The 24,274-nt window shown below is 38.2% G+C and overlaps 1 protein-coding gene across 4 annotated transcripts in view; it reads left to right on the forward strand.

Annotated features, from left to right (window-relative positions):
* UBR3 (ubiquitin protein ligase E3 component n-recognin 3) overlaps positions 1-20,435 on the forward strand; it is a 211,114-nt gene extending 190,679 nt beyond the window's left edge. For all 4 annotated transcript variants that reach the window (XM_075117938.1, XM_075117939.1, XM_075117940.1 and 1 more), the window contains 6 exons: positions 3,681-3,788; positions 4,862-4,987; positions 9,873-10,052; positions 11,311-11,520; positions 14,522-14,661; positions 18,019-20,435. In XM_075117938.1, coding sequence (XP_074974039.1) covers positions 3,681-3,788; positions 4,862-4,987; positions 9,873-10,052; positions 11,311-11,520; positions 14,522-14,661; positions 18,019-18,136 — 882 coding nt within the window. In that variant the 3' untranslated portion in view covers positions 18,137-20,435. The remainder of the gene's footprint in view (positions 1-3,680; positions 3,789-4,861; positions 4,988-9,872; positions 10,053-11,310; positions 11,521-14,521; positions 14,662-18,018) is intronic.
* The last annotated feature ends 3,839 nt before the right edge of the window (positions 20,436-24,274 follow it).

Consider the following 24,274-nt stretch of genomic DNA (forward strand, 5'->3'; position numbering starts at 1 on the left):
GAGCTGTAGCTCACGAAAGCTTATGCTCAAATAAATTGGTTAGCCTCTCAGGTGCCACGAGTACTCCTTTTCTTTTTGAGAATACAGACTAACACGGTTGTTACTCCGAAACCTGTTATTAAATTTATGAAGGATTTATTAGTATATTGTATCAATTCAGTGGTGAACTTAATGTAGAATAGGTGTGGCCTAGCATCATTAGAATTTCATCTCTGGTTCAACTACTGTTCAAGTAACAAGTGAATCAGATTTGTTTACTTTTTAGCTTAATCTCAGTGGACTCTAAATACATTTTGGCATAAGTAAGTATCTTTGTAATATATCAAAGTTCTAGTATTGTTTTACTATAGATTTGCAGAGTTGTGCTTAAAAGCTTAGATACTGCCTCTGTGTCTAGTGGTGTAAGTCCCTCACTGACAGGAGCACTAAAATCTACAAAAGTGCTAATAAAAATATTTCAAGTAGTATTTTAATTTTACACATTAGTCCTGCTTTTCATTTTTTAAAAAATCCATGTATGGATTGGTTTAGTACATTTTTGGTTAATATATGATGGTGTCAATGTGTTGTCGCCAGGACAGGGAAATTTTTAAGGTGACCTGTCCAAAGTCAATTTTAGATCTCAAAATTGGTAATTGGAAATTGTTAATTAACTATTGGAATAGAAATAAAATTCTTCATTAGGTCCAACCATGGTACAATTGTTCATTCCCCCAGTGCAGAAGATTATTCTTCTGCTTCTCATGAACAGAAAGTCCTGCCTGTTCTTTTCTCTATGTGTAACTTTGTGTTTGAATGACAGTGGAAATCAGATAAAGACACTTTTATATGAAGAGGTTTTGGAAGTTTCACAATGTGCCATTGATAAAGAACTGATTTATAGACTGGGAATAAGACTTTCTGTTAAACTGATTCTTTAGCTAGATATAATGGAATAGAATAGAGTATTCCTCTCACTGTAAAATTGAAGTCCTGTTAGATGTACCAGACAGCAATCTAATATACTTACTTGAGTAAATAAAAAAGCAAGTTGTCTGCAAAGAAAATATGGAATTTTCTAGTTTTGTTCATAGTTATTAATTACTAGCCATGTGCAATCCTCTCAAAATATGCAATATGTGATGCACAACTGAGAAAGGAACCAGAGGAGGAATTTAGCAATATTGTGGGCCAGGCAGGTAATGCTCCTTCCTGCCGTTAGTAGTATTTATAAGGAAACTGAGACACCTGGCCTACTTTTCCCATGTAAGCACAAATTGGCCATGCTTGTCAGCACATACAACACTACAGTTTTTAAGTGCAAGTCAGTAGTTTGTCCAGAGGGGGCTAAGTAACGAAATTTTGTTATGTGCTATTTGGTATCTGAGGATACTGTGCAATAGGATGGATGCTGCATTATTGTTAAATACATATTTTTTCATAGGATACTGTCATAATAAGAGTTCAATTTCAAACCCACAATTTTAGCATGAGGTCTGTGCACTTTTTTGTTTATCTAAGTGAGACCTAAGTGACAGACAATTTTACAGGTATAAATCTGTGACAGAGAGTGCTTGAAAGCGCTGTCAGTTTATATTTTTTCACAGTCAAGTTGATAAATGTAGGCAGCTTTTTTATCCTTCATAAAATGTTAGTAGAATGGGTCAAGTTTTATCTGAACATATATTTTAAATGTTTCAACAGCTATCTACAATGAAATATTTTATTGTATGAAAATAGAGAATGATGGCATACTGTAGTCAGGTTTGCTACATGCTAAGATTTTCTCTCTCTAGTAGAATAATAGCTTTTTTAGCACATAAGGTAGTTTGTGCCTTAGGGTTGCAAATTATGTTCATGGATCAGCAAATGGATTTATGAAGTAGCAGAGTTTTTTCATCTTAAAGGCACTGAGAATCACAAGTGCTGAAACCTCTTGACATATGCAGCTAAATATGTATTGGTAACATATTTTTGTATTCTAGAAAGAAAAACTGGCATTTTCATTGGCATGCCTGTCTCTGACAGACGTTAATAAAGTTATGTGGGTAGTAGTTTTACATTATATGACACCCTGCTGCTGAAGGCTGTTCAGGGTTTGTGTAGGTAAATCAAAGTGAATGGTAACTGAAAGTCTGTCAATTCAAGAAGGTTGACATATTCTCCGCACACACACACCACCCACCCCCACCCCCCCTGCTTTGGGTACAGAGAGCCCACTGACCACTTCATACGCCACTTTAGGTAAAGCGTGAGAGAGGCAGAGAACTACCCACTGGACACAGAACTACCTACTGCACCCTTCAGCAGACATAGTCCAATAGTGGCAATTAAAGCATCTCCGGTAGCTCCTGGCAGCAGCCTGCCTTCCCTGCCTGTTTCTGGCAGATGCCTTAGTACAGCTGGCATGTGTACAGGGCTACAGGTTCAGGTAGTAGCTCAATGTCAAGTTTGTTTTCTTTACTCCTTTTCATACTCAGCTCAGCCATGAGATTATCTGAAACCCAGCCCAGGGAAGCCCTAATCACTCTGCAAGCTGCATGTAGCCTTTTGGTGACTGGGGGAATAAGGAAGAAGAAGCAGTAATGAGGAGGGAGCAAAAGAAGAAAAAAGATTTTAAGAAAGAAATTAAAGACCAGGGTTAAGGCTAGGCTGGAAATGGTAGATGCGAGTGTGAATGGGCAGAAGAAAGGACATATAGTGGTGCTGAGAGTCCTGGAGAGATGGAACACGGGGTGAAAAGAGGAACATCTCTTTGCCAAATCATCACAAGAGGAACCTCCAACAAAATAGATTGGAGACCATTGGCTTAGAGCCTGAGCTAAGGGCCTAAATGGGGAAAAGGGATTTGGCCTGGCCCCTGCGGTGAATTTCACCCTCAGTGAGGAGTTTAAACTCCTAGAAAGAGATGATTAACCTTGTTGTTCATTAGGGAAATGAATGTCAGTTTTTATACAGCATTGTATGGTAGAGCTTTTATATATTACAACCCACTTCATTTGTTTTGGTATTTTTTAAAATATTCGTCCTGGCAACATTTTGTCTTTCTGTTGATCATGTTTATACTTTTCTCACATGAACTGAAGTTTGTATCTGATATTGTTTCTTCTTGTGGCTATTTTTGTGTAATTTCAAGGAAGACATTTATGGAAATATGCTGCTTATTTCTCATGGTTTTCTGTAATTATTAGCTTTCTTGACACACAGTTATTATGGCACAAAGCTAAGTGACTGATTAAAAAAATAAATTCCATTGAATTTTTCCCTGTCTGTATAAATGTTACCCATTCTCTACATAGCATTAAATTTTCTGATAGCTTCTTTCTCATTCAATACATCTAAATTTCAAGCATTTCTTGGTTCAGTTTAATTAACACATTATAGCAAATTACAGTTTCAAAACTGCCACTTAACCTCACTGTATATGCTAAATATATTCCATCTGAATTGTATTTGATTTTAGGAGCTTTTCACTATCCACATATTGTTTCAGTTTCTACATCCTGTGTATTATTATGCAGTATTTATTTGTGCTTAAAACATCACCCTTCCAATATTATATGTATCTCTTCTCTTTGAGTCAGAATGTGTGTGTTGCTTTAAAGGAAATATATTTCACCTTTGCAGCTTCTACAGAAACAATTTTCTCCTTATTTTGTATGACTGATGCAATTTGAGTCTGCCTTTGTCTTTATTCACAGAATACATCCAATGGAGAAAAGTCTTGGGAAGCATTACTGAGTCATGTGATTTCTGAGCTCTCTAAAGGGAAGATGTTTGAGGAAGGAGAAACTGAAGAATTAGCAATGGTATTTTTTGACAGTTTTGTTTAGACAATTTTAACAGGTTTACAAATCATTACTATGTAAATAGAAACAAAATGACCTTTTGTTTCTTTTGGAAATATTATGCAGTAATGTAGTCATTAAAACTCTTTGTTTAGCAGGATGCTAACAAATTACAGTGAGCCTCTTTGCACCACCCAGCATGTGTTATTTCTGGTGATTTTATTAAATTGAATGAAACTACTGACTCTATTAAACCAGGCATGTCTATAAATGTTAATAATCAAATATTGGACATGTGTGCTGCTTTTTTTTTTTTTTTTTTGCAGTGAATATATTTTGTCTGAGTAATGAACTGAATGGTAAAAAATACCTAAGCATCTATTGTCCTCTGTCTGTTTTGCTGGGTGCATAATTGATATGTTAATTTTTCCATAACATCCACCACCCATTTTTTTTAATCATTCCTCTAGTGTTGAACTATTTTTCTTTTTCCAGTGGGAGGCTATTGGTAATCTAGTGGCTACTAGCAGATGAGAGATTAATTCTTAATATCTTTGGGTGTGACCACTTCTGCTAGGAAGCCCCAGGAGCATTACCAAAGGATCATTTGATAATAAATATTCAGCAATTCGTAATATTTGGTTACAAATCACATCCCCATATTCTTTAATGACTGGACATGTCCACCATATGCATAAAATCTCTCACTATAGTTTTTCCAACATTTATCTCCATTCAATCTATATACATATTTTAACCTAACTGGCGTGAGAACCATTGAAACGGTATTTTGAAGAAATTTTCTTTTTTTGTGCTACAGACTGATAAAGGTCCTCTTTTTCAGATCAAAGCCCATTCCTCTGGGGTAATTTATCTAGTTATTTGTTTGGTTTCTTAACGGACCAGAAGCCTTTGCTTCTGTTAAAGTTGGCTTTATGTATAAAGCAGCTTTTTGAGAAAGAGAATGCCTAACTGGAAGGTGCTATATCCTAGATTTGTTTGTTAGAAAATCACTTGAGATTATAAGTGAACTACTAGCCTTTGGAACATAGAATTTGGAAAGCAGAATTTAATAACCTCTCTTTTCACTCTAGGTTAGCCCTAGTGTTTGGTCTCCTGACTCAATAGAGTGTTATCTGCAGCAGTTCTGCCTGCCTTTCCTCAGGATCACCTGCCTTCTTCAACATCATCTTTTTGGAGGGGATTTACCCAGTTGTCAGGTACAATACGGGGAGGGAGGTGATGACACTGTTTTTTTCTGTTGAAAGTTTTATATACTATAATTGAAACCTGTATTACGCCACCCTCAAAAGAGAAAAGGTCCAACATTTTGTATTATTTAGAGCAGATATTTGTTTAGCTGTAACATTGCTTCATATCTGACATGCATGAAAGACTTCAGATACATTGTAAGATTCTAGAGAATGTTTTACTATATTTTGCATATTTTTGTAGAAGGTGTCATAGCAAGAAGAACTGCTAACTTTGCAATATATTATATGCTAGATACTTCCTCCTCTTCATTTTCATAACCTCCTGTGGGCTTCTCTGGGAGATATGTGAGCAAAAAGGTTTTAGAATTGGCTTTTTTGCATGCAAAAGACAAAATATAGAGTGAAATCACTGGCCATGGTGTAACTTTATTTTGCGTACATTTATGCTAAAAAAAACACACACCCCCAATGTTTAATCTCAACCTCCACAGAATTTTCTTCTTTGTGCAAGTAATGTGTTAAAAACAATTCCATCAAGAATTAAGAGATACTGTATTTTAATACACTAGCCAGGGCCACCTTAATTCTGGCATTTCCTAACTTTTGAGTGTTTTAACTTTGCAACCTTATTAAAGTTCTTTTATTTTGTGAGAGTGGGTGGATGGGGGTGTGGGTGTGTAAAAAAATATAAACGTCCAAAAGTTATTTTTAAGATCAGATAAAATTTTTAATAGAGATTTGAGTGGCGAGGCAGTAGGGCTTAATAAATGGGGATAGGGAGTTCATTTTGTGCATAGGGGACTGGAGATAGGGAAGATGTATTTTTCATTTATAGTAATGTTCCATCTCAAAGGTATGTCTGACAATCCTGTATGTTTGGGAGGGTCTTCTTCCCTCAGAAGTTTATCTGCTTCCAGCAGGTGGCACTGTGACCTGCCAACCACCTGTTCCTCAGACTTCTGGCTTCTAGTCAAGGGAAATCCGGAGTAACTAGTGATCCTGCCTTTGGCCACGTCTACACTACCCACTGGATCGGCGGGTAGTGATCAATCTATCGGGGATCGATTTATTGCATCTAGTGAAGATGCGATAAATCGATCCCTGATCGCTCTGCCGTCGACTCCAGAACTCCACCACGGCGAGAGGTGGAAGCGGAGTCGATGGGGGAGCGGTGGCCATCGATCCCGTGTTGCGAGGACGGGAAGTAAGTGATTCTAAGTCGATCTAAGATACGTCGACTTCAGCTACGCTATTCTTGTAGCTGAAGTTACGTATCTTAGATTGATTCCCCTCCTCCCTCCCCCACCCAGTGTAGACCAGGCCTTTGCTTCTGTCCTATTCCTATTGTGAATTCTTCTCATAGGACTGGGTTTTTGATCAAATGTATCTTACTTCTTGCTGACAGGATAACTTCAGGGCTCTTTTTAGTTTAATTAGTTTAACTGGTTTTACTTCCACAGCACAGGGATCTCTTCTTCTTCACCGTGTTGCTTATTAACATGAACTCAGCAGCTGAAGAGACCTGCTGTATGACAAAAGGAGTGCCTTTGCTTTTCCTGCAGTACTTGTCCTTGCAGTATGTGTGCATAAAGGGAAAGGTTCAGGGCCCCTGAAGGAGGCTTAGGGAGCAGCCACATCCCTCCAAGCTCTTCCAGAGGAATAGTGGAGGAGGAGAGCAGTCCCGTGCATAGTCACAGCAACCATTGGATGTGAACTTGAAGGCCAATGGGAGAAAATATCTATCAAGAATTCCCTGCTTTAAATAAATTTCTCCAAAATGAATTCATTTGTTTCACAGTCTGGCTTCTTGAGTCTGTGTGAATTGATAGCACTAGTCTGCCTCTAAAATAATAAGAATGACTTCTGAGGCCCATCTTTAAAAGGGCCAGGTAAAATTGAGACCGTGTTAAAGAGGGTGATCAAGACACTTGGCTTTCAAATTGAGCGAGATGAGGCTAAGTTACCTGCAAATAATATTTAACCCAGACCTTAAAAAGGGAAACAAAGAAATCTGCTGAAAGTCATTATAGACAAGTAGAGAAGGAGAATGAACCAGCAAAAGGCAAAAAACTAAAGCCAACAACCAAAACCGTTTGCATCATGATCATTTAAAGTGGATGCAGCAATGGCAACACCTGCAAAGGATGCCATAATAGTGCAGGCAGGAGACTTCTTCTCCAGAAGTGGCGCACACACACAAAGTTGTTATTGGCATTAGTATGGAACTGTATAACCTTCCTCTGCACTTCAGATGATGCTACATTTCCTTTGCTCTGGCTCTGGGCAAATCCTCAGTCAGGGTTCTTACAATGTCTGCTGCTGCTGCTGCTGATGATCTTCTCCATACTTCTTTCATGCTTCCTGCCAGAATTTAGATACCCAAACTGGTGGGAGGGGTGAGGTCTGGGACAGGCTTTTTCCCCTTTTTTCGCTCCTTATCTCTGGCCACCTTGGGAGTTACATGAAACCCAAGTAGCCATTTCAGCGGTCATTGGTTCTACTGGAGGAGCAGGAGGTGGTCTTTAAATAGCTGGGTACCACCTTCTTTCTCTTCAGTGGTGGTGTTTAAGACAACTGCCACATATTTCCTGGAAGAGAATAAACACAGATGCTGGCCAGCTCCCTGTGCTAAAAGGGAGATAGAAAAAGAGCAGTTCTGTTCCTCCCCTATCCTTTCCAGTGAGGAGTAGGAAGGGTAGAGCTGTGGGCCAGCCTTGACTGCAACTCATCTCACCCTTTCTCCTATTTTTCCAGACTACTGTAGTCATTCTATATTCTATTGCCCTTCAATTTTTATTGATTCAGTAGATCTTGACCTTATCCCACCACTTTCTTCTGGCAATGGTCTCCTAAATCAGTCCTTCTGCACAGTATTGCCACTGTAGCTGAGAGACCCTTTTCTTCTGCAGCTCTGGATGACTGTAGTCGTCTTTCTGTATTTCTCTTCTTAATGAGTCTCCATATTTCACAAAACTCATTTTTAAAATATATTCGTCATCTATTCCTTTTTTCTTCTGCAAGTGGACAAACTCAATCTCTAGCTGGATGGGTTTTTGCTTAATATGTACTTGAACTGATGCAAGTTAAATTAGAAAAGTGATAGGAACAGGGATGTCTTTCTCTTCAGACCAGCAATTCTCATGGTCCTACTAGGGTTACTTCATAGTCAAAAGATGGTCCTTCTCCTTCATATACATACTCCCATGTTCAAGATGGAGTCATTCTGGACAGTCTTACTAGCCACCACCCGAAAAAACTACTAGCATCCATCGGACTACAGTATGCACGTCTGACTGTATGTATTTAATGCTCCCCAGAACCAGCAATAGCTCCTGTTCTGCCGTAGCAACCTGCATCTGCTTAAACAGACTAATGGGTGGCATAAGTTTAGAGTTATTTAAAGGACACTAAGGAGGAAAAGGGAGAAATAACATAGCATAGGAAACGGGGAATAATTGGGAGTGATGGTAAGAAATTAAATGGAAAATTTAGTATGACTAGAATGTACCAAGGAGATGTACTAGACAGTAAAATGATCTCCATAGAAAAACTATTAGAACCCTTCTTGTTGTATTTTAAAACTAGACTGGAAAAAACGTTATCTGCTGTGCATTTACTAATCTTTCATTGGCAGGGGATCCTAGTAAATAGCTCTTTTCTATCCATATGTTTTGCCAGTTGATCAAGTATGTTTGCCCTGTATCTCTTGCAACTTTCACCCCATAATTCTGCAGTGAATCTTGTCTTGCCTTAGAACTTGATGACTCTCAGGCATTTCATTCATACCCATTTGGAAACAATCCTAATTTCATTCAGTGTATATTTTCCTGATCTTGTTTCTGTTATCCATCTCTTGTCCTATTTTACAAAATAATATGTGTATTTGTAATATCTTTTCTGTCAATCAGTTATATTCTATATTTGTTAAAAGCTGTATGTCTCCTTTGCTGATTTCTATTGTTCCAATGAAAAATGTGTTAATCTTTGGCTTAATCTTTTGTGCAACCTCTTTTACTTTCTCCTACTTAAATTTTCTTTCCATTTTTACACTCCCTTATCTTCATTCTATAATTTGTCCTCTCATCATCTGTCATTTAATACTTTGCAGCCTCTTCTCTCTCACCCTTGATTACTCTGCATATATTTATCCAAATTGGTCTTTTATTATTATTATTATTATTTATTATTATTATTTTATTCCTAATCATATACTTGTTGCTGGCTGGCGTGCATCTTGGACATAGTCTAATTCATTTATGAATACTTCACATTTTTCTCTTTCTACCCTTTTCCTGTATTGTTTTATCCCATTCATTTCATCCCTGTGTTATCAATGTGCTCTGCATAAATGTATGGTCTTATTTTATGTTTTCTTTCTTTTCTCTAATTATCAATTTAGGCTTCAGTTCTAAACATGTACGTATGTGCTTAACTTTAAGCATGTAAGTAGTTCCATTGAAATCAGTAGGACTACTTGTGTTTAAAATTAAGCACGTGTGTGTTTATAGCATTGGGGCCTTACAGCGGTTTATCTGCCTCTCAGATATATCACCAAAGTAATCTTAAAACCTGTTCTGGATTTGTAGAGAATACAGTACTTCCATTCGAACTAGACTTCACTCTTAGGTCTGTGAACTGTAAGCTAACATTTTATGGGTTTCATTCTCCACTTCACTCAAGTTCAGGGGCAGCTTTAACGTGCATCTCTGATGTAAGATCCCTCCGGGATTTTACACCACTGGAGAATCAGGTGCAGCAGAGCCTCAGTCCACCGTGCTCCCTCCCAGTCACTTACATATTAATTGATATGGAATTGATACATACAGTGCTGTGCTGTGCTTTGAGTTTATAACACAAAATGATCAAGTCTTTCTTGTTTCATGTCTAAAAGGAAGATGAAGAATTTACAGTTCTTGCAAACTGCCTGGGTCTATTACCATCATCTTTTCAGTCACCACATCAATTCACCAGTGCCTCTTGCCTTGATTGGCCAGCGCCAGCATTTAATATGATATCGCAGTGGTGCTTAGAATTGGCTTCATTTGCAGAAAGACATGCAGAACAAGTGAAGGTACGTAAAAAAATTTGCACCCCCCATACAGTGCTGATGTGTAAGAATGGAATTACTTGATTCTAGTTATGCTGAGTGTGTATGTGTAACGCTGTGTTTTAAATTTATCATGATAAAATAAGGAGGCAAAATGCATAGTTGAACCCACAACATGTGTGTTTTGTGTTTGCATCTGTTTCACTTGCATATTTTACAGGTACAACTTTGTTATGAAAACTTGAACCCTAATGGTAGTCACAAAATGTTCTTGCCCTCAGTAGATCTGATTCATTCAATAGACCGTTGAGCCATGGTCATAAAACTATTGATATCGTTTTTATGTTTGAAAAAGAACACTGCTGTTTTACTGTATTTTTCAAATAAGACCTCTTTCAGTTTTTATAACAAACTGAAATAGCAGAACAGTAATTTGTAAGAAATTCCTCACACATATGTGCCCTTAAGTGGGTAACCTGCAAAAAATGGAATAGATTCAATGGTAATGTATTATTGGCTCTTTAAAAATTTTAGGCGAAGTTTTTCAAAAATAAGAGGGTAAAGTTAGACTCTGAAACTAATATTTAGGCACCTGTCTGATTTTTAAATGTACTGAGTATCCAGCAGTTCCCTTTGACCTCAGAGGGAATAGCAGTTCCCATCAATTTAACTGGGAATTGTTAAGTGCTCAATATGTTTGAAAATCAAACAAGTTCCTAGACATCAGTTTCAGAGCCTAACTTTAATCTACTGTTTTTGGCCCCAAATTTCAGTACAAGTAACAGCTTTGCCTGTCTGTGCTAGGGACTGGCAGTGGCGCAGCTATGTCACTGGCTGTCCACTAATGGCTATAATCAGGGCAAATCCCCAAAGTAAACAAGACTTTAAGCCCCATGTTTTACCTGTAAAGTTTGTTGCCTTTAGAAGGTGTAGTGCATTGTGCCCTGAGGAAAGGCAGTCAGTAGTCCGTTTGTAACCTTACTAAAGCAATGTGTATGAGTATGCTGAGCTCCTTGGGGCAAGAAGAAGCATGTTGCTCTTGAGTGATGCTCTCTGGCTGAAGTCTTAATGCAGCATTAATAGTCTCCATAGGAAGCCAGAAAGCATTTAAAGGACACTTCAGTGCTTGTGTGGAATGCAGTAGAAAGAATGGGCCATCTCGAAGAGTACATTTCCCTCCTTTAAAAACAGTTCTTACATTTATATTCTGTAGTTCTAAATCTCACAGCACAGATAAATATACATGCAATACTGATAAATATTTCTATCATTTTCTTTTTAGGTTTTGCTTATACAAGAGCCTAAGTGGGACTTGCCATGTCTCCTTCAGTTGCCTGAAAATTATAATACCATCTTCCAGTATTATCACAGAAAGACTTGTACTGTCTGTACCAAGGTTCCTAAAGATCCTGCTGTTTGTCTAGTTTGTGGTACTTTTGTATGCTTGAAAGGACTTTGCTGCAAACAACAGAGTTACTGTGAATGTGTACTGGTAAGAGAGAATTCTACAATAAGAGAATTTCAAATTACTGTAGCTTTATTTCCATTTTTAAATTTAAAAAAAAAATCATGCTAAGAAGTTCTGCATTCCTTTCTCAGCTCTGACAGTTTTCATTTCCAAACATGTTTTAATTAAATTTTTAGTCTGCCCCCTCACAGGAGACTTCTGAAGGCCCTTATGTATTTGGCCTGATCTCAAAGGCAACTCAAGTGAGATAATATGTAGGTACTCCTTCCTCTAAGAGCCAGTCCTTACTTTCCTTGTTTGGACAGCAACTAGCCTTATTCTCCCTTCATAATGAAGGAGAATAAATCGTCTGCTCTGAGGCCAGTGCTGATGTCACTAAATGGGTGGAACAGTTCTGTAAGTCAATGGCTGTCACCCACTCTCGCTCTGAAGTTCACATTTGCCATCTCTGCAAAGCTGGCTTGCGAAAAGAATCTTGTGATTGTTCCTGAATTAGTATATCCATGGTACTAACACAAGACTAGCCATTATAAAATTAGTATAAATATATTTAAAGAGAAACTATCACATGGTTTTTAAGTCCAAAAATCAGTTTTGTATATAATTTTTATAGAATCTGATATTTATAGATGTTTTATTTAAATATGAATGAAAACAAGTTTATTTTTAATTTCCTGTAGTGTGTTCATCCTAAACTTTATAGCATTGTACTAGTGCAGGGAAGCTACAAAGTAAAACTGAACTGAAATAAAAGTAAAACTGAGTGGTCTGTTTTCCTTTTCTGAATGAAATGCAAAATGTAAACAACACAGATAATGATCTTCAATTTTTGTTTGATTCATCTGCATTGTTGCTAATAACACCATTAAGAAAATGTTTTTGAAAATAGGATTTTTAACATTGTCTTTTAAATTTACTATGTTCAATCCCATGAAATCTTAATATGAAACTTGAATTATTATAAAGCTCCATTGAGTTTTCCAACAAGGCTACAAATTGTGGTTATGATTTTTGTGTGTGTGTTGTTTGTTTATTTGTGGCTGCTTGGCTACTAGGAAGTTGACTAAGACCACAAACTCATTTCAAATAAGCCACAGAAGAGCCATCAGTGTTTACTATTTGATCAGTACTGTCTTTAGATGGATATTCATATCAATAACTTAAAAATTAAAGGCTCCACATTTGATGAGTGTTCCTGTGAACCACATGCTCTTTATTGCAGGAATATGTTTCCAGTATTAGAGAAAAGCAGAGGGGGGAGTCAGCACACCGGGATTCTATTCTGAACCACCACTTTTTTGATGTGTAAACTTGAGCAGGTCACTTTGCCTATAACTTTCAAAATGTCCCCTAAGTTTGGGTGTTCAGTTTTTAGTGTTCAGGCTATAGATGTCTTGAGACGATTTCTAAAAAAAGTTGTGTTGTGCATAGCTCCCATTGACTTCAAGGGACATTGTAGGTTTTCATCAGGTAGATCAAAGCCCAGGCCCCAACTGTCTTGAACTGAGCTCTGAAAAACTGAAACACCCAAAGTAGGCAGGAACTTCTGAAAAATTGGGCCTTAACTGCTAGTGTTCTAAGTTTCCACGTTTCTGTGCCTCGGGTTCCCCACCTCAGGGAACTCTGGGTCAGATTGGTAATTCCTTGAAGGGGATTCTGCCCCATCCAGCATAAAATGCAAGAAAAAGACATAAATTGTGAAGAGTTAATAGTAGAATGGATTTGCAAATATCAGCCAAGATGGTAACTATGGTACTATACCTAAAGTTGGCTGCTGTTTTCAGATCACAAGCAGAGTTTTAGTAATTTCCTCTAAAATGTTTTATTTTAAGGCATTGGGGATTAAATGACACTTGACCTTTTAAAATTATATTTCCATTAGTTGCTTTTTTCAACATGAGCTCTACATGTGTTTTTTCCTAAAAATTGCCATGACAAAAAACCCCCATAAGGATAATACTCATGCACCTTTCTGAAGTGCTTGAAGTGACAGGTGCTTTATAAGTGGAAAATAGTTTTATCTCCAACTCTGTCACAAAAAAATAATATGATATGAGAAAAAATAATCAAACTTTAAAATAGTTGGACATAAGGACTACATTTGAGAGGTCATTTTTATGAAAATATACTGCAGACAATAAAGGTATAGGACAAAGAATAGAATACTTTGCAATATTCAGAATTATATTTTAGTTGTGTGGTCATAAATTTCCTTTGTAGTAAAAATGTGTGGAAAGGGCTAAAATCTGCAAAATACAATTACAGAAATGAACTGCATAAATTAATATCTGTGTCATTCATGAACAATTAAAATATATTGTTGTAACCAGGAGTTTCACCTTTTAAGGTGTTATTTTTTTAAAAAAATTATGACCGGTGTAGATACTGTGAAGGGCAAGATGAGGAGCAAATACACAAGTATGGCAACATCTGCAAATAGGAGTCCATCCTGTAAAGCAGTGTGTAGCAAACTACTCTGAGTACTTCATAATCTGAGAGAATCTCAAATTTTCACTGTTCACTAAAAAATATTTTGCCACACCAAATTGTGCACTTCTGCTAGTAGGAAGTTAGTGATATTGTTGTGAACACTTTCACTCAGTTTTCTATAGTAACTTAGTTTTTCCCCAGAGTGGCATGTTGTCTAAAAAAAGCAGAAGTACATTATTCCCTTTTTGAGTTTGGAACCATCTTCTACATGGGACTTTGTGTATATGCATTATGGCAACATATCATGTAGGAGGTTTTGGCTTATTCATAAAATGTTTGGTAGGCTCTACTTTGTCATGCAAATCCCTGGAAACATATAACCCTTGTAGTTATATGTTTCCAGGGATTATATGTTATAACCGTAAGTGTACAGTAGGGGCAAGGATCAAATTGTTCCTTAGTAAGTGATGTGACTTGAATTAATATAAGTAGTGTGTTTGAAATAAAATGTTCTTGCCTCTTTATTATAAAACTGTCAGCCATTAATAGGATATTTGTACTCTTCCCTCCCCTAACCCCAAAATATAACTTCTAGCATTCTCAGAACTGTGGAGCTGGGACAGGAATATTTCTTCTGATCAATGCATCTGTAATCATCATCATTCGAGGCCATCGTTTCTGCCTTTGGGGTTCTGTTTATCTAGATGCACATGGTGAAGAAGACAGAGATCTTAGGTAACATTTTAATAGAGCATGTTTTGATTTTGGTGCTTTATGTTTACAGTGTGTAATAAAACAGATATGGTAATTAACAAGTTCTCCCTTCCTGAGTAACACATATTTAGAAATGTAAATGTTGTCATTGTATTTGTTATATTATGCTAATTAGATTTATATTCTTTATATAAATAAAATGATCTGAAACTTGTTAACTAAAAAATGAATTGTGCTACTTGCAAGGTGTACATTGTGGTGCAGGAATTTCCTGCCGAATGTCACTTTGAGAAGGAGAGGCTTTGCCATCCTTGTGGATCCTGCTGATTCACATGGAATGGCATTCATTGCTGATTGAAAGCAGGATCAATCTTTTATGGAGGACTCTACTGGCTCCCTTTTCCCCAGTCTTTCAGGACCCCTGTTACAACTGGCTGAGTGTTCCTCTGGATGCTCAGTAGCAGCTTTGGAGGGGATCCAGGTTTCCCTGCCAGATTTCTTCATTATTGCTCCACCACAGCCCCATTTCCAAAATGCTCCTCTCCCCGCCCCCATCTTAGCAGGATGGGAGGGATGTTTGATTGGACTGATAGGAGAAAGACAACCACTGGGATCCTGAGAAGAAGGTGAGGGATGGGCAGACTTGGCACCTTCTGAGCCCTCCTCCTATTTAGAATGCATGTGGAGATTGTGCCTGGGCAAAGAAGGGGTAGGGGAGGAGGAGAGAGATTCTCCACCTCTCCTTGCTGCCATTGGCTAGGCTGTGGTGGGGAAGGGAAAGTTGATTGTTTCTCATGGCTCCCCACCCTGCTTGCTATTTGTGAAGCCCTCAGAGCATATAGCAGCCACTCTGCTGTGGTTGCTGCCCTGCCGAATAATGGAGGTATAGTTTGAGCTGTGCTTCTGTCATGATGTGGGCCTGAGCAATCACCAGGTGTTGGGATCAGGACAAGATTGACAAGGTCTCCAGTAGGTATTTCCGCCTCTCCAGCAGGATCCTGGAGGCCTGGTTTAAGGAGGGGATTTAAAAGTTGCATGTTTGTAATTTCACTGCAAATTGCAGCTGGTATTTAGTGCAGGTGGGAGGCTCCAGGGCGCTGGCTCCCAGAGATCTGGTGGACCCTATTGGCCTGGAGGAAGAAGGGGAGATGTTAAGTCTTCACAGATTGAGATGTACCTTCATTTCTTGTCATGGGTATAGGGTGAGAGGAGTCAGAGGTGGAGTGAATTCATGGGGTTAGGCTGAAGGAGCTGATCCTGAATATTGGCTGTTTGGCCACTGAACACCAGACTGGGCCCAAATAACTGCCTGGTATTTTGGAGTGTGGTTTAGCACACAATCCCCCTCCCCCAGATGAAATAAAAATTAAGAAAGTTGCACCCTTCCATGTTAAAATTCATCCTTGTGTCTTTGTTTCCAATTATGCAGTGTTAAATTTTTATTGTGCAGGAGCCCTGTAGAAATGATATCAAGCTCGTAATTCTGTTACAATGAGAGTCTTCAAAATCCATCTTGAGTGTGATGTAACTATAAGATAAATCACCCATATTCAAAACCTAACTTACATTTTACCAACAAATTTTATCAAATTGGAAGTCTGCACAACAACAATTTTGAGACTTCACACAATATGTGTAATAAATACACATATCAAGTAGCAAGGCATAAGAACATAAGAGTGGCCATACTGGGTCAGACCAGTGGTCCATCTAGCCTAGTATCCTGTCTTCTGACAATGACCAGTGCCAAGTGCGACAGAACGAATGAACAAAACAGGGCATCCTGTCATCCAGTCCCAGCTTCTAGCACGCAGAGGTTTAGGGACAGCAGGAGCATGGAATTGCATCCCTGACCGTCTTGGCTAATAAGCACTGATGGACCTATGCTCCATGGACTTTTCAAATTCTTTTTTGAACCCAGTTATACTTTTGGCCTTCACAACATCCCCTGGCAATGCGTTCCATAGGTTGACTGTGCGTTGTGTGACGTAGTACTTCCTTTTGTTTGTTTTAAACCTGCCGCTTATTAAGTTCATTGGTGACTCTTGGTTCTTGTGTTATGTGAAGAGATAAATAACACTTCCCTATTCACTTTCTTCACACCACTCATGATTCTATAGACTTTTATCATATCGCCCCTTGGTTGTCTCTTTTGTAAGGTGAAGAGTCCTAGTCTTTAATCTCCATCCAAAGCACACATGTATTTAAGTCAAAAAGTCCATTGGTGGTGCAAGTAAAATACTGTTTTCACAAAATTAATATTGTCTGCAAACTTCAAATAAGGGCAAGATATGCGGGTATGCGCCAGCTTCTTTTGGGGCACTCCGTAAACCCAATTTAACTAGTTGATCAGACCAGACCACCCACCTCACATCCCAGCAACCCTGTAATACTCACCACAGCCCCATCAGCTACAGCCACCAAGCCTCTCCCCATTCACCCCATAGCCTACTAACAACTCACCCCAAGCCCCTCATTCACTGCTCCATGACCTTTCTGGCCACTCACCAGCACCTCTTCTGGCTCAGCACTCTGCTCCCCTCCTGGACTAAGGCAGCTTCTCCTGATCCTGGTGCCAAGCTCTGCTCCTTCCCCTCACCTCCCCTGCACTAACGAGCACAGGCCAAATTTGAGTGATGAGTGGCGTAATGACTTGGCCCATCAAATTGCAGCACCATGCAAGATTGGCGCAGGTGGCCTCCCCTCCGTCATGCATTCATTTTTTTCTTTTCAGTTTGTGTACATATATGTATTTTTATAGGATGCCTGTCTTTGTCTTTGTTTTAAAGCACACATGCATTGAAGCTCTTGACAAATAAACACCTTAAAATAATGAACTAAGCAGTAAGACATTCATGCCCGATAGCCCCTTCGTCTGGTACATGGGGTCGCAGTGCTGCTCTGCCCTAGTTTTCAGGTGCCAGAGTGACATTCCAGACCGCTCGGGCAGCCACTCCACCTCTGTGTGTTTCATTCTTCTGCATGTTCTGATCAACCATATAGAGCCCTTTCTACACAGAGCACCACTTCTCTGTAGACTTAGGGAGCGTACTCAGTACCTAGACTGCTGCCCCACTGGCCTCTCCCACAGCTTTCCCTACAATATGGGCTATTGAGCATTAATGTCTTACCGCTAAGTTCATTATTTTAAGGTGTTTGTTTGTCAGGAGTTTCAATGCATGTGTGCTTTAAAACAAATTAAGACTGGCATCCTATAATATAAATATATGCATATGTACATGGAAACTGAAAAGAAAAAAAATGCAAAAATCATTAAACTTCGCTTTTAGAACATTACTATTAACTTAGAGCCACCTTATAAATATTTTACATTTGTTCTGCGCTATTAACTGTTGATTTTTTTTTCTCTCCCTGTAGGCGTGGTAAACCTCTCTACATATGTAAGGAAAGATACAAGGTGCTTGAACAGCAGTGGATATCTCATACCTTTGATCACATCAATAAAAGATGGGGACCACATTACAATGGATTGTAAACTATCACTATTATTGTACCATATCATCGCCTTTACCATGAATGAATGCAACTTGACTGACAATAGCTTTAATTGAATGGGGGTTTAGCTCTTTCATGGTGGGGGGGGTGGGGGAGTGAAACTATGCCAATATATGAAGTCTTTCAATAATTAGGTGCTTTTGCTACCAAATTAATGGTACGACAGTTTAAAATTTAAAAATCTCTTCTGAATGGTGTGAAAAATCTAAATTAATTCAGTAGTCTCCTTTTGTTTTGTATTTTTAGAATTCCACTAATGATGACAAGCACAAGTTACTTGTTTAGGGATGACAGGTCCCAGGAACCTTATATTTCTCTGGGTGGAATTGAGTCATTTAGTATCTTCTGCTGAAACACTGTATATGTGTATTACATCTGCTAAACATACTGGATAGATTTTTCTTTACCTTTCTTGTATTAATTTGAGATTTTTGCTTGATATCCAATTGTAATGATATAAAACACATGATTTGTGAGACTGTATAGTAACACTTGGTCTAAAAGTAGAACTTTAAAGAACATTTCACTTATTGTTAAAGATCTATTGAAAGATTTCACGCATTGCTGAAAACCTTATTTATTCTCAGGAATTTCATAGATATTTTCCATGTATAAGTGAAATAGCTGTGAATTAGGTAGCTTGCTATGAAAACAGAACACGCATTCTTTCTTATTTTTTCTTTTCCAGAAATGAAATTTGCCATTTCAGTTGAGTAAATTACTGGTGATAACATATATAGATGTTACTGTCGACAAAATTTGTCAGACATACAACATGGCAGGTTCTAATTACAACCCTGCCTGCCTGCCTTTCGTTGCCAACCAGATGCATGTTGCAGAATGATTGGATTGGAAACATGCAGGTTATCCTGCAAATAAAACACAATTTTGAATCTTCCATGTCAGCTCAAGAGGGTCATCTGTATTATATTTGTGCAGAGTAATCAGTGCTCTTTCTGCTTGATTTCCTAAAAAGAAAAAAGCGCAATAGAGGTGGTCCTGGTGAATGAGCAATGCATCTGAATCCTCATTGGAAGAATACCAAATAAACAGTTTATATTCAGAGGGCTTACAAATCCATGAGAATAGGCATGATTGGGCTAAACTCCACACTGTACGTAGGTAGGGAAGACTACAGATAAATACTGGTATGTAATATATTGCTACTAAGCTTTTCTCTCAAATGAGTCAGACATTTGTTGGCTATTTCATACAGTGCTATCAAGCAGTTCCTGGTACTAGGGACTTTTCATAGCTTATGTAAAATAAAATTTATATGTGTAAAATAAAAAATCTAATGCTAAAACCATGTGTACAAAATGGAAACTGATTCCTCTTTAAGGGTCTCACTGAAAGTCATTATCTAGTGAAAAGTGTATAGGGGAAATACAATGACTGTACAGCAGTCAAGAGAAGTGGACAAACAAAAAAATTTTAAAAAAGTGACGCCCTGAGTTTTCCCCAAGATCGACCATTAAAATACATTATAATGGTGTGCTGTTTTTTATATATATACATATATATATTTCAAAAGTATTAGAATACTTCTTGTAAGATTAGAATTATTCTGTTTCACCAACTGAATAGCTATGTCTTTTCCAAAATACTACTTTTTTAATATTGTATCATAAGTTCAGCCTGTAATATTTTTGCATTGCGCATAATGAATATTAGGCCATTTTGTAAATGTGGTTGAAGAGCAAAAAGATTCTTTACATCTCCAGCACAACATTATTACAGGGCTCATGAATTTGAGTAATCTATAGTTTGAAACGCTGATGCTATATTTACAAGAGATAATGTCTCCAGAAATTGATTACTGTGTATTATTTAAAATGGAATGTTTTATGGTTGTGCATATGGATGTGAAGTAAAATTATTAGCCTTAACTTTAAAATCTGGGTATTTCATAGTGTTTATTTTGGTATTGGTGAATTAGTCACCAGTCAATAAAAAGAAGAAAAAGAAAAAAGCACTTGATTCAAGAATTGTACTTGAATATACATGCATGCTGCTAAACTAGAATTTTGATTTCCCCCATAAGTTTTTTAAGCCTGCTATATTAAGCTTACTTTGAAAAATAACAGCTCCAAACTAGAGTGGTGGGTGTGGGTGTGTGCATTCTTCAAATGTACTGGTGTGGTATCCTGGATGACTGATTATTTAAGTACAGTACATTACTGTAGAATTTAAATCAATCTTTATAACACATCAAAAAGTACAAAAGTAGGAATACCGTAATCAACATTGTAAGATATGTTAATAAAAGTCTACTATCATTCTGTGTCTGTGGGCTTTTTTTTCTCTCTACCTTAATGATCCGAGGTATATTTGTTATTGAAATGTGTTCGGTGTCTAAATATTTATAGTTAATATTTATAGTTAATAGTTAATGCATGCAAAAACATTTTGTACATAAAGCAACTCTGGAATGTTTTACCTTTTTGGCCACTTAGCTGGTGTGTGTGTGTGTTTGATTACTCACTTCAATTCTTTTAATTTCATTTTGCTCTGAGTTATACCACTTAATGGTCCCTTATCTTAGTCCAAACTTTACCTCAGTCTGCTGTTATTTCACTGTTGCTATGGAAAACTGCTAACAAAAAAAAGTCCAAATTAAGAAACCAAGATTTAGGGGAAATCATGTTTGTTTGGTTTTAAGTCAAATTTATATTTGAGGTAATTCTATCAGTGGAATTAAACTAGTAATGAATTTGATTTATTAAGCCTCTTTGAATCTTGAACAGGTGATAATAATGCTCTGCTCAAAAAAAACATTGCTTCACCTTACTATTACTAATCTGGTCTTTATCCTCTTTGTGGGTGTGGATGTGTGGTTTATTGAGAAGGTTTTGATGAAGCAATTCCACCCACACTTTGGTTCTTACCATTTGGTTGTCTGTCTCCATTCTGTCTTCTGCTCAGTGCCCTGCATTAACATTAAAAAATGGTTTTAGTGGGACCAGATGTTGCCATTGCAGGCTCTATGGAGGGCCTGGTAGGTGTGGCACCATTCTTTAGTGAGGTCTGGTTATCACTGGTAGTGACCAGATTTTAAAGAGAGAGAGAGAGAGTGTGTGTGTGTGTGTGAAATACTGAATTTGCAGTATGCTATGGTGTAGGAATATAAGATGAAGACTGATGTTTTGGTTTTAATGGTTATTTTTAATTGTAATTTCTTTTGTTCACACTTTCACTTTTATTACATTTTAATTTGTACTTTTTCTTATCACTGTCTTACATTCCACAGATTGTGTGTAATATGCTATACATATTAAATATGCCTGTTCCTTTAAATAGTGTTTGAGAAAGCAAAATTTACTGTTTGTTCTATTATTAAATTGGTGACAGTTTCAAAAAATTAATCTAATTATCCTCCAAACATCACTCGTGTTTTGTCTGCACTAGCATGTTTAAAAAAAAACACACAACTCACCTATTTTGAAAAACATTTTAAAATGAGGCTTCATAGCCCTACTTAAATTTATTCAAAATGAGTCCATATAAGAGTATCATTTGGAAAGCTATTTTGTATAATTTTATCTCTTGATTCAGTGAATGGTCCTCTTTTAATTTGTGAAAATTGGAACAGACTCCATGGAAACCCTCACATCATTGAATAATTTACTACCCAATAAACAACTTATTATCCATTTTGTATTTTAGCTCTGGTATGTACCAAATGGCTAGTAAACCTTTCTTATTAGTCAAGTGTGAAAACAGATGTTTACGAGCTGAAACCTACAATGTTTTTCTCTGCTCCACCATCCCATCCTCACGAAGCGCGACTTTTCTCTGAGAAATGTATTTCTCTGTAAAGCCTAGTTTGAAGCAATGGATTTACCATTCCCTGGATTCAGTTTCATACTCTGTGTGCACGCTGGTAGTGCTGCTTATAGTTAATGATGCCCGACGCTTTGCGTGATCAGTTGCTTGTAACTTTGCCAAACGTTAACCATTCTGGCTGAAATTTTCCATGCTGGGTATCTGACTCAGGCTGAAATTTTTTAGAACGTTTCAGCAAAAGTAGCGAAGTGGTTTCTAAGACCAAGAATGGGGGGAAATGTTTTTAATGAAGTAGGCAATATGCATAAACATATGTATGCAGTGTTGTTGCAGCCGTGTCAGTCCAAGGATATCAGTGAAACGGAGTGAGTGACAGAATCTCTTTATTGGACCAACTTCTGTTGGTGAGAGAGGCAAGCTTTCAAGCTACACAGAGTGCTGACCTCACCCATCTTTTCTCTGTAAACTCATGTTCCACATTCTTTTCTTACTTTAATATGTCAGCTAGATAAGTTTTAACGGTTGTTCAATCCTAAAGAAATACTTCCACTCATCATAGTGACATTTGTCCCAAAATCTAAAACTTCCTCCTTCAGCCCAGGGTTGAAAGCACCATTATTTTTAATATTCCTGAAATGTGTTCTTTTTGTTTGATCAAGTGCTTCACATATACCCAATTAGTAAGTGCACTTTTGAATGGTGGGTAATACTTCATGCAAGCATTTTGGGATGTAAGTCCAGCACAGTTACATAACCAGTTTCAGTTCCATCTGTATACATGATTGAGCCTCTCTGTTGGAGATCCATGCCAGTACCAGTCTAATTTCTGATGCCCTAGAGTATGGTATCTCTTGAAATCTGGTAGTGCCAGGCCTTCCATCTCAGCTGGATGTTTCAGTCATTCTGTTTCGATTCTGAATTTTATGTGCTTCATGTACAAGACTGATTTCATTTGAACTATTGAGGAGCGGGAAGTTTTGGTGTTGAACAGATAACGTGTGTTTGTTCTTTCAGATCTGTCAACAACTTTTAGCATGTGATCAGGAGGTTTTGCTGATGCACTTGAAGATTCTGATTATAGTCGTCATCCTTAAGCAGTTCCATTCTTCCCTCTCACAAGTGGTTCCAGTCGGTCCTGTTCAGCATGGGTGTGGGATTGCTGGGGGACCTATAGCCTTGGAGTGAAATAGCTCCTTTTCATTTCTGTGATGCACACCTCACCACAATTTATCCATGCCTTTGTTACCTCCACATTATTTATTTATATATGTTCACTACCCCCACAATAAAAGAGTACCCATCCAAAGCTCCGGGAGCCCTTGGCAATCTTATAAAAATACACTAGTAAATAGTTTAGATTACTGAAATGGGCTTTTACAGAGGGCCACCAATGAAGACAACTTAGAATCTACAGCTAGTTCAGAATGTGGCTGTCTGTCTGCTTAATGATGTATGCCATATGGAGTATGTTACACCTCTACTTTGAAGACTTACCCAGAAACAAATGGAAAGTCAGTTATTTCTGGGTTTCAAGGTATTGCTATAGGTCTAGAAAACTATGGCCCCTACAGTGAATGTACATAATGCGTGGTTTGGCATGTGTGTGAGGCTTAACTTGAGGATTCTGATCACTTCTCTGGATTGAGCCCATCCCACCCACCTCCAGACCAAAATACGACCCACATTCTACTTGAATAGGGCAAGTTCCCTACAACTCTTGGGGGGACTTAAGTCAGTACATGGATTTTTCTTTCCTTAGATCAAGGCTCAAGAGGAATTATGGGTCAAGTACTTACCATTACTGAGGCATAACAATGTGTAGAATATAAGCAATAGTCAACTTGGTTTTGTGAAACTAAAACAAAGGTCTGAAAGCAGCTGCAGGGATTTTCTGTTCTATATATATATTATTTGTTTCCGCATCCTCCCCCATCTGTCTGTCTCCATATGTTTTCTCTTGTCTTATATTTAGATTGTAAACCAGCGGTGGGCAAACTTTTTGGCCCAAGGGCCGCATTGGGGTGCGAAACTGTATGGAGGGCCAGGTAGGGAAGGCTGTGCCTCCCCAAACAGCCTGGCCCCTACCCCCTATCTGCCCCCTCCCACCTCCTTGTCCCGTGACTGCCCCCCTCAGAACCTCCGACCCATCCAACCCCCTCCCCCGGCTCCTTGTCCCATGACTGCCCCCTCCCAGGACCCCCCGTCTCACCCGGGATCCCACCCCCTATCCAACCCCCCCTGCTCCCTGTCATCTGACTGCCCCCCAGCCCCTATCCACCCTTCTCCCCTCCCCGACAGGCCCACCAGGACTCCCATCCAACCCCCCCTATTC

The sequence above is a fragment of the Caretta caretta genome, chromosome 11 (assembly GCF_965140235.1).
Source record: "Caretta caretta isolate rCarCar2 chromosome 11, rCarCar1.hap1, whole genome shotgun sequence".
Classification (NCBI taxonomy): Eukaryota; Metazoa; Chordata; order Testudines; family Cheloniidae; genus Caretta; species Caretta caretta.